Here is a 14,375-nt window from a genome sequence, read left to right as displayed (position 1 = left end):
AGTTTTTTAACTTGTGACAACTGGTGGGGGGAGGGAGAAGATCAGATTTTTAGCAATTACTAAATGATGTGTGCAAATTCAGCAATGACACTTCAAAAGTTACCTTCAGAAATACCTCACATCTGTCTTGAATACATTTTGAAAAGTACATTCTACTTGAATTTACAAATGCAATGACTTAAGATACATAAACTCACTATAAATTCAAGAATATTTCATTGTTTAAAATAACTATGGAAGTGTGCATGGCTGGGTCAGTTGGTAGAGTGTGAGACTCTTGATCTCAGAGTTTTGAGTTCAAGCCCCTTACTGGGGTAGAGTTTACTTAAGAAAAAAATTTTTTTTTAATTTTTTAAAATTAATTACATATATAAATAAAATACATAAGGGGTAAAACACTGAGAAAACCCATATAATCTAAAAACATACCCACCATATAATCCACTTAGGATCAGAATAAAAGGCAGAAATTTAGGATTTAAATTCCAGTAACGTATCAGTGAGAATCTATACTAGAAGATCATAAGTGATGTTGATTCTGTTTAATAAACTTCCTGGAATTACTAAAGTTAACAAGTAAAAATAATGATAACTTAGGCTTTAAACTGTTAGCCTAATTCAGGGGTCCACAAACTATGGCCCATTGCCTGGTTTTCAAATAAAACTTTTACTGGAACTCAACCATGCCCATTTGTGAATTCGGTAGTTGCTACAGAAACCAAGTGGCCCATAAAACCTAAAAATTTATTAATTGGACCTCTATAGAAAAAGTGTGCCAATCCCTAGTCTAATTCTACCATCTCTGCTTCATTTCTTCATTTATTAGCTGGGTTCTAATACTTAATTACACTGAGGTTCAGTTCATACAAGAACTTGAAGATAAATATTTTATTTTTTCCCTTCTCCAGGGCCATTTTGTTTTTTTTCCCTACCAATTACCCCAGAAGTGTCAACAGCCCAAGACCAATTTTTACTCATTTTTCAGACTGGGAATTCCAAAGCATGTAGGTAATATAAATTTGGATTCTATGCCCAATTCTAGCCACTGGCTTTGAGGTTTCCTCTTCTCCCACTTCTCATCCAGCGTCCATAACACAAATGTTTCCTTACACTTGTTACCATAAAATCAACATCTTTGGTTTGATATATCCGACTACAAAGTATGCTTTTCCGACCAGAGGTCTTAGAGATGGGGTTTAAAGGCAGAGTATGTTTCCTGCAGATATTCACAGGCTCCAGAGTAGAACAGGCTAAAATCTCCCACTAGTTGAATATGCAGAGTTAAAAACAGTACAGTCAATATTAAAAATGAGTTACAACTATAGTTCTAACTTGGGAGGTTAAGAGTTGACTTGGGAGGTAATATAAATATGTAACAGAAACTAAGAAAAACAAGATGTACAGGAAACATATACAATGTGACTGAATTTAATGAAAGGAAATCAGAACAGTACCCTGGTATATATATACATAAAGTGTAAAGGCCCAAGCAGTAAATATGAGCTCGGAGAAAGAGATGGAAGGATACATACAAGGCTCAATTCTGGTCCTCTCGGACTGACAAGGGGTTTCCTGACAGAGGTGGGTGAGAGAAGGAATCCATGATAGTGAAAACATCATTTAACCCCACAGGTACTCATGCATTAGGGTATCTTAGGTGAAGAGCTTCAAAATCAATCATGTCAGAGTGGCAGGACTTTAGGTAATTTTAATCTCTTCCTATACTTTTCTGCATTACCTGAAGTTGTTTTCCCCAGCCAGCATGACTTTTTCAGATAATTAGAAAAAAAATTTTTTCACTATAATTTAAAAAATTAAGAGTAAATTCAGAGTTGACCAAGAAGGAATAGGTAATGAAATTTCCAACAATAATCAATAATTAATCTTTGTACAGTACTTTAAATACTATACTCATATTACCTTATTATTATAATGTTTTATAGGGAATTAACAAATCATCACATGAAGAATTAATCTATTTTCAAGGGTTTTTTGTATGTAACAACTAATAGGACTTGCAAAATTAGATTTTACTACTGTAATAGTTTTGACTTTGAGAATATGTGACTTAAAATGAGAAAACACATATTAGAGCTTTAACACATAACTTTTTTTCCCTTTTTTTCATTGAAGTATAGTTGACACACAATGTTAAACATTAGTTTCAGGAGTACAACATAGTGATTCAAGAACTCCATATGTTACACTATGTAATCATATAACAACATTATAATACCCTTGTGCTATACTCTGAATCCCATGACTTACTTATTCAATAATCAGAAGTCTGCACCTCCTTTCCCCTTCACCCCTCAACACGTAACTTTTTTAAACACATAACTGTTAAAGCATAAAAATAAAAAGAGATTACTTACTGCCATTGTTTGCCTTGTCAATTTAACCAACACTGTAACTAGGGATCCTACTGTGATGTTGTTGCTATCTTCATCATCCAATACTACAAGAGAGAGTAAAAAATCACAGTAAACAATAAAATTCAATTTGGTATTTCAGTATTTCAAATATATTTTAAACTTAGTAACAAATATTTTGACTGTCTACTCTATATAAAACACTCCACTAGATGCCTTCAACAATGCACTCATTTAATTTTTTTAAAATAGCTCTCTGAAGATTATTTCCACTTTAAAGAAAGGGAGGTTCAAAACTAAAGTAAAATGCCTGAGGTCACATCATGGTTATATTGGCTCTGCCAAGCTTCAAACCCTGGTCTTTTAAAACAAAGTATAATGTGAGGACGACTGTACCACAGCTTGCTTTCTTAGTGATATAAAAATCTGTCACTCTATTAAATTGTGCAAACCTGTATTCACAAGATTTTACCTATATGATCAATGCCGGTCTGCCTGTCAAAAATAAAATAATTAGAACTAATATTCCAAGTCACATTAAATTTATTTCTTAAGGCAAGAACTTAAGAGTTTTGTTTACAGTAAAAACAAAAGCTTAAAAAGCTTCTGCAATTTAATTTTTTTGAAACCACATTTGCTACACATATTGCTAAAAGCTATTGAAATAGACTTAACATTAAAATTAATAAACATTAAAATAAACATTAATGTTAAGATTAATACATAAAATAAATTATCCTATCTTATTCAAACTCATTTTTCCTCCAAATTTTATCTGTAAGAGTTTTCTTCACTTTGTATTTCTCCCTACAGATTTTTCTAAGTTGGTTATGTTTATTTTACACAGATTTAGATTAGCATACTCTGTTGGCCTACATTAACACACCATCAGTTGGAAAAGAATAGCTTCCAAGAAACTGTAACTGCTTTCTCCTCCATTACCGGCTGTGAGGTGCAACAGCTGGGCATCAAGAACAATACAATATCCTGGGGCACCTGCGTGGCTCAGTCTATAAAGCATCAGTCTCTTGATCTCGGCTCAGGCCACAATCTCAGGGTATGGAGATCAAGCCCTGAGTCAGTTCCAAGCTGAGTATGGAGCCTGCTTAAGATTCTCTCTCCCTCACCCTCTGCCCCTCCCCAACTCCCTCTCTGCCATCTCCCCTCAACCCCCCGGCACCTGCCTCAAGCTCTAAAAAAGAAAAAATAATAATAATTATTTAAAAAGAAGGATAAAATATCCTTTCTTCAATCTGGAAGTCTCCATTATCTCGTATCAAATGTGGGCTACACATTTGTCAACACTGCACAACAACTCACAGTTGCATGAGCACCATATGCGAATTAACAGCTCTAACAATATCTACCTGCCATTTGAGGCTTTCAAGTGGAGAAAAAGCCTATAGGAGATTCTATACAGCCTCTAAGCAATGTGGGAAAGTGATCCACCATCTCTAGCACTGGTTCTTGAAGATGCCCCTTTCCTACTTCTAAAATTCTTCTACTCTCCCTCCATTAACTATACTACTCTTATTACACATTTGGATAGCACTATGAAAATATAATAAATTGTCTGTGCAAGATGCTACAGAATGCAATACATCACGAAGTTTCCCAGTGAGATCACAAGGAAATCCAAACTCCCCACAGTCCCAGTTTTTATTACATGTATCCTACACGCCAGCCAAAATGAAACCAGATTGTAGTTTACCTTACCTCTTAAACACCCCAGTCTTTGAAAGCCATTTTTCTCTTTTCAATTCCATTAGAATGCAAACTCAATAAGGCAGAAGCTTTGTCTTACTGGTATTTCCCCAAAACCCAAAAAAATGAGTGGCACTCAACAGCTGTTGAATGAATGGACCACACAATGTCTGCGTCATTCACTTAACACTTGCCTTATGTTTCTTTGTTTTTAATCCTATGTCTACGTCCCATTTCCTCAACTACACTATAAACTGTTTAAAGACAGATACCATTCCTAATACATCCTTGTATTCTTGGTCCCACAAGAATGTTCTCACAACAGGAACTTAATAAATGTCAAAATACAGAATAATGTTACACTGAAGGCATGGAGCAACAACCTCTAATTCTGTCGCCACCGTAAGATACTATTATTCAGCTATTAAAATGGGCACTCATAGGACAATTGTGTAGGTAGAAAAATCAATTTTTCACCCCAGCAGACATAGAGACATGTTGAGAAAAACACATGAAATGAGGTACAGAACATGGCAATTTCCAAGGCTTACTAAAGTAAACTGGACTTTTTAAAACTAATTTTAGAACTAAGCAGCTATTTCTTCTACACTAACAATATACACTTCAAGTATTTTTCAGTGTACCTGAAAATCTTTCATTCTTTGAAAAGTTAAGATATTCCTAAAACTTGAACTACAAAGCAGAGTCCTCAAGCTTAATCCCATTCTGAGGAAGATAAAAGTAAGGTTCTATGGGATTCTATCAGTGTTCTCAAAACTATTAAGCATATATCATATTCTATTACAGCCAATCTGACAGGTAAACTACAGTTCTGAGAAGTCTAATCTTACATTATGACATCAAATGTTTTGAGAACTTTTACCCACATAAACAAAAGCCAATCTATCAAAAGGGAAAAATGGTCAACAGGGAAACCTCCCACTTACCCTGTGATTTTATATCCATAGTCACATATGGGAAACTACCAAGGACAGCCATAACCTCTTCATATTTTTCATCTTCGAGGAAGTGCAGTAGATTGTGACGATCTGATTCTTTTAAACTCACCAAATCCTGAATAGTCTTAATTTTGTACTGAATTTCAAAAGAGAGAGAGAGAGAGAAAGAAAATAAATTCCAAAGTCATAGAATTTTTCACAAAAAGAAAATTAGCATGTTTCACTAAAACAAAATCCAGAAACTTTTAGAAAAATGCTAACATTATTTTGGGTCCCAAACTTGCAATGGTTCTACTTACAATCTTTCAACTTTACAATGCTGAGAAAGCAATGCACTCAGTAGAAACTGTACCCTGAATTTCGATCTTTTCCAGTTCTAATGATATTTGATACCACACTATCATTATGCTGGGGAGCAGCAGCGAACTGCAGCTTCCAGTCAGCCACGCGATCACAACGGTAAACAATCCATACAACCATTCTGTACCCATACAATCATTCTATTTTTCACTTTCAGTACAGTATTCAATAAATTACAAGAGACAGATATTCAACACTTTATTATAAAACAGGCTTTGTGTTAGATGATTTTGCCCAACTGTAGGTTAATGTAAGTGTTCTGCGCATGTTTAAGGTAGGCTAAGCTAAGCTATGATGTTTGGTAGGCTAGGTGTATTAAATGCATTTTCGACTTAGGATATTTTCAACTTACGATCGATGGCTTTATGAGGATGTAACCCCACTGTAAGCTGAGGAAGATCTGCATACACATTTCAAAGCAAAAAATACAACTTTATAGCATTTCATGGCCTTTTATCCAAAGAAATTAAAATTTAGGATTTTTCTCTAATTACAAAGTTAATACAGGGTTATTTTTTTCATTTAGAAAAAATAAAGTTGGGGAAAAAACAGTAATATTCATAGAATCTTGACCCAACCAGGAACAACTGTCATTTGATATGTTCAGTTTGCTGACCCATATTTTCAATTTAAATGATAAAAACCCATAAGAGTATGAACTTATCTCCAAGTACAACTACACCCTTAAAGTTTTATTATACAATATTCTCATTTTTGTTATTTTCTAAATACAGCTGTCTGATACCCAGTAATACCCATTTAGGCTTAAGGGATACTTAGAAGAGTGTTAATTTCCAGGTATTTGGTACTAGTTATTAATATTTTACTTTCACAGACAGGGCTTAGATCATGAAGAATGGGGAATGCCCACTTTTTGATTACACAGTTTACAATTAAAAATGTGAACAAATTTATAAGGGCAATACAATTACCTGAAAGGACAGAGAACCCATATGTGAATCTCTAATACACATTAGTTCTACCTTAATATGCTACCAAATCCAATGTCTATCTTCCACCCACTTTGTCTAATGTATACAAAGTAATGTTCAAAATCTCCTATCAGAATTATAATTTGCTTTTTCTTATATTTCCTCAAGTTTTTTCATTTATACATATTTTTGCCATATCTTAAGATTATCAGATCTTTACTATATATTACCTAAACTAGAAGCATCTTTATTTGATCTACTTATGTTTTGAGAACTTAATTTTTTTTGTTCCTATTTAACTAATAAACCATTGCCCAACCTTAAAGCCAGGCATGAAATGACTGGAAAGCACACAGTGCATTTTTACTTTGTACATTTATTTCTGATACCATAATATAAAGTCTTAATTGCTAAAATGCACTGACCCCCCCCCCAAAGTAGTAAAATCACTTATAGCAGGTAAATAGTATAAAACACCTAATTAAGAAAATGCTAACAGAACCACTTTAGGGATAGCTGTAGAGTGTTTAAGACATTCTAAATCTAAGAAATTCACAATAAACCCTTCTAGAACACTTTTCATTCGTGTTGCCTTTAAGTAACATGACAAACTGTTTAAAGCAGATTTTAAAGTGGCAAAGAATTACCTTTTTATGATTAGAAACTCTCCTAAGGTTGTCCTCTTCAATGTGAGGGAGCTGTAGAAGGGGAGACTTAAACTGCTGAAGGCCCTGCACAGCCATCTGGGAAAGCTTCATGCAGTTTTCTAGGGATGCCAAAGTTGGAGCACGAAACTCCCTTTCTTAGAAAGAATAGGAGCAAAAGAAAAAACAAGGCTGGACTTTTTATATGTTCCAGAGTATACAACTCATCACGAAAACATGACTCATACGCATATCATTAACACCCCAAATTTTAAGATCATAGTGTTGATTTTCCTTTAGAAGTTGTAAGATCCAGTATGGAGGTTCCTCAGAAAGTTAAAACTACAACTACTCCATGACCCCGCAACTGCACTACTAGGTATTTACCCAAAGGATACAAAATACAGATTGGAAGGGAGAATGCACCCTAATGTTTATAGTGGTATTATCAACAATAGCCAAACTATAGAGAGAGCCCAAATGTCCATCAACCAATGAATGGGTAAAGATGTGGTGTGTATATATACAAAATGGAACATTACTCAGTTATCAAAAAGCATGAAATCTTGCCATTTGCAACAATGTGGACAGAGCGAGTGTATTATGCTAAGTGAAAAAAGTCAGATAAAGATTAAATACCACATGATCTCATCCATATGTGGAATCTTAAGAAAGAAAAGATGAACATATAGGAAGTGGGGGGGGGGGAGGAGAGAGAAGCCCTAAGACACTCTTAATGATAGAGAATAAACTGAGGGTTGATGGAACAAGGTGGGTGAGGGATGGGCTAAGTGGTGATGGGTATTAAAGAAGGCACTTCTTGTGATAAGCACTGGGTGTTGTATGTAAGTGATGATCACTGAATTCTACTCCAGAAACCAATGTTGCACTGTATGTTACTTCCTAAAATTTAATTAAAAAAAAAAAAGTTGTAAGATACCAAAAATATATAAACATGTTCAAATGCAACAATAATTATCCAACAAGCATTGGTTTAACAGAATAATTCTCTGCATCACCTCCCAAAACAGTAAATTATCAGTATCAATAACAAACTGATACCATGCCAAGAACTGACATCAGCCATAACAACAAACCACAACCATTATCTCCTTTCTTAAGGGTCTCCCTTTCCATTACTAACCACAAACTTTCTCGTTCTTTTTTCTTTCCCCTCAGTCTTTTTTCCCTTCATGCAAAAAATACTACATGTCAGATGAGTCATCATCACTTAAATTATTTCAAACTCATTGTTAAAATACAGAAAAACCTAACTCTAAAAATATTCAAAGGAAGGAAAAGGTATCTTAAATCTTTACAAACAATAAGTGACAACAAACAATAAGACAATAAATAAATTCAAAAACATGAGTGTGATAAAGACTTTGCATAATGGAAAATATAGGAAAGAAGTAAGAAAAACCATGAACCAGAAGTTGGAAAGCCGATTCAACTTCTCTACAGGCAGAATTACTGTTGGTGCTCATAAATCCTGAAACTATGAAGTATACTCTGCAGAAGCTTGCAAGAAAAAGGACAACATAATTAATTACATTCCCACCTCACCTTCACGGCTCCGAGCCATTATTATTAGCTGGCAGATAACATTAACCATTTCTTGAAGCAGGGCAGGGCATTTTTTCAACATAAATTGCTGATCTGCAAAGCAATAGAAAACCTGAAACAAATCATTCCACTTTTATAGTTAAAACATCTTTATCATCTATAGTCCTAGACTAATACTAAATTTAAGCTGTCCCACAAATATTTCACATGACCTCAGAATTTTACAGGTTGAACACAAGTTTCTCCTAAGCAGCACTGTCAAAAATCAGTCAGAGAACCCTAGCTCGAATTAGATGTTTCGAAGGCAAATTTTTAGTATTATGGTGGTGTGCTTTGTAAGTTACCTCCCGATTCTAGAAGAACAGTTTTAAACTTAATTCTAATCTTACTATATTTAAGAACCTTAAGAATCTTGTGTACCTAGTTTCTATAACTATGAATAAGTCCAAAGGCTAAGACTGAGAATAAAAGTTAACTCAATGCAGAAAGAGAAGGGGGAGGAAGGGGAAAGAGACAGACTCATTTTTACTGCATGTAACAGTTAACTATTAAGATCATCCATTGGGGTTAGTACTCAACCTAAAAAAGTATTTGTTCCCTGTTTCTTAGATAATTGGTAAGAAATGGAGGTGGATTCACATCTGTATAGAAAATTAGGAAAACCAGAATTACTGATTAATTTGCAATTCCAACAATGCCTAAATAGCGATCCTTCATTCCATCACAAATATCCTATCTTATCACCAATTACTGAGCATCAACAAGCCTTGTTTTCAGAAGCATTTGATTATATTATTGGCTTCAAAAAGGGACAGATGAAGAGCTTTATTCAGAAAGAACATTTATTCCCTAGGAATAATAATTTTCTTTTGAAACTTCAAATGAAGTAATACCAAGTAAAGAAGAAATGACAAATTCATGACACCCCTGGAAACAGCACTGTCCTATCCAGTCCTTCTCTTTTACAAAGAGAGGAGGCTTCAAGCAATTTAGGAAGCTTTCAATAAAGATTAAACCCTTTATCAAGAATCACTGCTGGAGGTGATGGTAGTAGTGGTGGTTGACTGAGATATTTGTTGTGAAATCCATTTTTCTTCCCCCAAACAGCTTGAAAAGCTTATAAAATCTTTTGTAAAAAGTCACTAGAAATTACTATATAATCTGCAACTGAATAAACATTTCTCAGAGTATTCTCTCACCTTGAAATACTAAATTTTAACATTTACCAGAATATCTTACTTTAGACCTTCAAAATATTTGTGAATTATGCAGCATAAAGATTTCTTTTTAAAAGGACCTTGAGCAATTATTTGAGGAAAAAAGAACAGGACCAAAACACTGCACCACGAGGTCTAATTAAATGCACTGCTTTTGTACCATTAAAACCCTGCAGAGGGGCACCTGGGTGGCTCAGTCAGTTAAGCACCTGACTCAGGTCATGATCTCAGGTTTGTGAGATGGAGCCCCACCCCAGGCTCCATTCTCAGCTTCAAGTCGGCTTGAGAGTCTTTCCCCCTCCTTCTCCCTTCCCCAATCTTAAAAAAAAAAACAAATCTTAAAAAAACAAAAAACCCTGCAGATATTAGAATCATACCTTCTTCAAGGGTCTCAGGAATTTTCATTCTAGCAAGATGAGATAGTAAAAGAACTCTGGCTTTCAGGCTATATGGGCAGGTAAGTGGAGGTTCATTCTTCTTTAAATTAATGCTGCCAATTTCTCTGATTAGCTAGAGTAAATAAAATAATTATTAAAAAATATATACCTAAAAAAGCATTAACCTTAATACCTAAATGCTTATATCAAGGAATCTGGGTGATAGGCCTAACCTGAGGTATTAAAATATTATCTGTTGGTCTGCTTGTGGCATCTTTATTATACTGAGGATCAAATTCAGAGGCTCCAGCCAAAACCATGATAAGACCTAAGAAAAGAAAAGTAATATGAAGGTAAATAAATACATTTGCTCACCTAATAATTTCCTCTCCTATGATATTTCATTAATCCTACACTAAGGCAATTTTCCACTTGCACGTAAAGCTAAAAATCATCTGAACTCCACTAACAAGTATTCATTTTTGCCATAAAAAAACATTTCACTTTTTAAAACACGTACAATATTACCAAACACAAGTAAATAGAAATACACATCAAATTAAGGGCCCCGAAGCACTGGATGCATGAATATCAGTTCAAATAGCATTTGTTTCTAGACTTAAGCATGTATTCCACTGAAACTTTCTATAGAATAATTATTAATTATAGAGTAATTATTATTAAATTATTAATAAGTAATTATTAAGTAATTATTGGTAACTATTATGTGAAAAAGAGGGGACTCCATAGTTAAGCAAGGCTGAGAAACAATGAGTTAAGAAGAGTTTTAGGTGTCTTTACTTCATGACTTCTCAGAGTCTGAAGTAAACTGAAATACTCTGTAATTTACAGAAATTTTTATTATGGAATTCTGGAGGGTTTGTGGGAAGTGTTCTTTGATGTACACATGATTCGCAGCCACATATACTATTAGCATTACTCGTTAGCCCGTGCAAGCTCTTTAAAGACTGGCACTACAGTTATCAATCTTATCTTCCAGCAGAAAATACATACAATGTATTCACAAAAAGCAGGACAGTACAGAGGTTAACAGCATAGACCCTAGAGTTTCACTCCCTAACTAAATGACCTAGGACAATGTTCTTCACCTCTCTATGGGCCTCACTTTCTAAGGACATGCCTGACACACAGTAAGCACAGTATACGTGTATGCCATCACTACCCTAAAACGTTTCATTAAATAACTACTCCTAAAACAGCTATACAATAAATGATGCCAACACTAAAGTAATCAAGGATACATAACCAAGCCCACCAGCAGCTAAACAATGCTTTTCAGGCAGAACTGTGTAAGGAAAAGTGTCACCATCAGAAATAGAAATCAAGATCACTGATGCAAAAAACACATTAAAACACATTATGAACATGAAACACTTTGGGTTTCTATATTAATACTTCAATTCAACATAAGGAAAAGTGATATATGTGTGCAAAACGGAAAGTAACAGCCACTTATTCCTCAGAAGTAAAAGATTTGCTCATTCCAAAAATAAAAGATCTGTTCACATAGTCATAGGATTCTGAGAAGTCTCTTTCTGAGAAGTCCTTTTCTATCAAAAAAAATTAAACTGGCAAATCCAAACTACAGAAAACTCAATTTTGGTTTGGAACAAAAATTTTTTAAAATTTGTACCTTCCTTTTTTTAAAATTTGTATCTTCCTTTTTTTTTTCCCTAAGGAGGGGAAGGAGGGCTTGTCTATATGTCTATAAGTTCTGCGGAGCAGTGATTCTGAAAGGCAACACTATATGCTCCAAGGATGAAATTTATAATGTTAACTTTATAGAATCAAAGAAAGTATTTTAGATGGAATTTTTTTTTCCATAAAGAAATTATGAAATAAGACTCTGGGAATGAAACACTCTGGCAAATTTCTTTCAACATATCCAAGACCTCTACTTATTTTATTGAAACTAATACAGTATAATGCACTGATTTAGGGCCTGGAAACCAGACTACTTGAGTTCAATCCTAACTCTACCACTTACTGTATGTATCCTTAAGCTCAGTTTCCCCATCTACAAAATGTGCTTAAAAACAATAACTTACTTATGAAAGCAAAATAAAGATTAAATGAGTTAACACATACATATTCCCTAGCAATGCCTGGTATGCAACAAAATACTCAAGAAATGTTAGCTAGTATTATTACAAAATTAACCAAATGAAGCTTTACCATAAAATTTCTAGGGAAAAAAATATATATATAGCTGAATACGTGTTAATAATAGAAATACAGTACATGTGGACAAAGGGTATTAGCATTCTCCTCCAGCTTTAGTTATATGAACAGAATACAAAACTGAAATGAAATGTCTCCAGTTGAATATGTATCATATAAATGATTCAGAAAATAATATCATAGCTACTTAAATTTACTTACGTTTCATATCCATATTTCGGGTTTTATAAACAAAATATGTATAAATCTGTGTTGTGCGTATTAGGATCTGGTCTCCACTATAGCGTATTGAGCGATACCACCAAGAGCCCTAAAATGCAAATAAACAATAAATAAAGCATCAAAATCACAATAAATATTAGGTTTGATGCACAGTGCATCATAAGTAACAATACCTGAACTTAAGAACAAATGCTTTGTTACATATTTCAAATTATTCAGCTAGTATTTATACCGCCCAACACCTAAACATCAACCTACCTCACTACATATGTAGGATTAAAACATTTATGGTTCAGTTAGAAGCTGAAGACAAAACAGAAACAAAACAACCCACTGCATAAAAGCAACAAGCTGGTTCCTGACACAGTTTATATTTAATAAATATTTGGTAAGTTATAGTGCAGGAGCAATTTTATAGTTGATATGCTATTTCCATTCACATGATTCCATACAGCTGGATCCTCACACAACAAACCTATGAAGAAGGCAAGACAAGTTAATTATCAAGCTCACTATGGGGACTCAGAGAAACTAAAAGCCCAGAAAGAAAACCACCAGTCACCAAAGAAACAGTAAAATCACAAACTTTATGTTATCTCCATATTGAGTATTATGAAATAGTTTTTAAAAATGAGGTTGCTCTGTATGTTATAGCTCCAATATAGGAAGCAAAAAAGTCACAGAACAATACATACAATAAGATGACATTTTTTTTAAAGGGTGTATGTATATACAATCTATAGAAAACTATCTGAAAGGGGTGTCTGGGTGCCTCAGCTGGTTAAGCATCCAACTCTTAATTTCTGTTCAGGTCATGATCTCAGGGTCCTGGGAACCGGCCCTGCACTGGGCCCCATGCTCAGCAGGGAGTCTGCTTGAGATTCTTTCTCTCCCTCTCCCCCTGCCACTCTCCCCTCAAAAATAAATAATTTTTTTTTTTTTAATCTCAAAGGGAGAATACCAAACTTATTGGTGATTATCCTAACAAAGAAATGAAGTTGAAGTTGATGAAAGTGATAAAGGAAGACATTCTAAACTCTAAATACACCTGTATTACTTCAGTGGTGTGTAATTTTTGTATCAGGAGGAGATATACTTCAACATACTCAAATGGTATCACCTTTAGAAGACCTTTAAAGTTTAGCTGAATATAAGATTCTTAAAATTCAAGGATCCATGGATTATATTCTAATACAAATTGCAATCTTATAGGGAGACTCCAAAGCATGCCATCAATTCCCTTTCCAAAAACTGTTAATAAAGAGTTAGAACTTACTACAACAACTGGAAGGATAACCATGAATGCTAATCCATATACAAGTAAAACCTAGAATTGAAAAGAAAATAATTACGGTTTTCATACGTCAATTATAACATTTAAGAACACTTATTATTTAGGCCTACGTGGGGGAGGCACTCTCAAAAGCACTCCTCACATATTATTTCATTTAATCCTTATTTTCAAACTCAGTGAGAAAGGTACCATTATTATCTCCCTTTTGTAAGTAGAGAACTTGCAGCACACACAGGTTACCTGACTTGTCGCAGGTTACATAGCCACTAAGTGGTGGAGCCAGGAGCGGAATCCAGGCATTTCGACTCTAAAAATGTATGCTTTTATCCACTATAATAAATTATCTTTTAATCTGCTGAGTAGATAACACCATCAAACCAGCTTTATAAATGATATTTTCCACCCAGTCAGATACTTACAGATGCACACCTTAGCAAGTAGTTAGTGTCTTAGAAATAAATAATAGAAGCCTGGTTCCCAATCAAGGAGCAACTTCATAATGTTTTGTTGACAAGTAATTTCTATC

At 34.2% G+C, this 14,375-nt stretch overlaps 1 protein-coding gene across 1 annotated transcript in view; it reads right to left on the bottom strand.

Annotated features, from left to right (window-relative positions):
- Positions 1-14,375, bottom strand: part of SEC63 (SEC63 homolog, protein translocation regulator) — a 71,641-nt gene that overhangs the window by 24,564 nt on the left and 32,702 nt on the right. The window contains exons 7-14 of the mRNA XM_080806029.1: positions 13,832-13,882; positions 12,535-12,643; positions 10,365-10,459; positions 10,132-10,264; positions 8,538-8,630; positions 6,975-7,129; positions 5,024-5,171; positions 2,376-2,458 (exon numbers count right to left, since the gene is read on the bottom strand). Of these exons, the coding sequence (XP_080662155.1) occupies positions 2,376-2,458; positions 5,024-5,171; positions 6,975-7,129; positions 8,538-8,630; positions 10,132-10,264; positions 10,365-10,459; positions 12,535-12,643; positions 13,832-13,882 (867 nt within the window). The remainder of the gene's footprint in view (positions 1-2,375; positions 2,459-5,023; positions 5,172-6,974; positions 7,130-8,537; positions 8,631-10,131; positions 10,265-10,364; positions 10,460-12,534; positions 12,644-13,831; positions 13,883-14,375) is intronic.

This window comes from Martes martes (assembly GCF_963455335.1).
Source record: "Martes martes genome assembly, chromosome: 6".
Classification (NCBI taxonomy): Eukaryota; Metazoa; Chordata; class Mammalia; order Carnivora; family Mustelidae; genus Martes; species Martes martes.
Note: the sequence above shows the minus strand (reverse complement) of the source record. Positions and strands in the feature narration are given on the sequence as shown.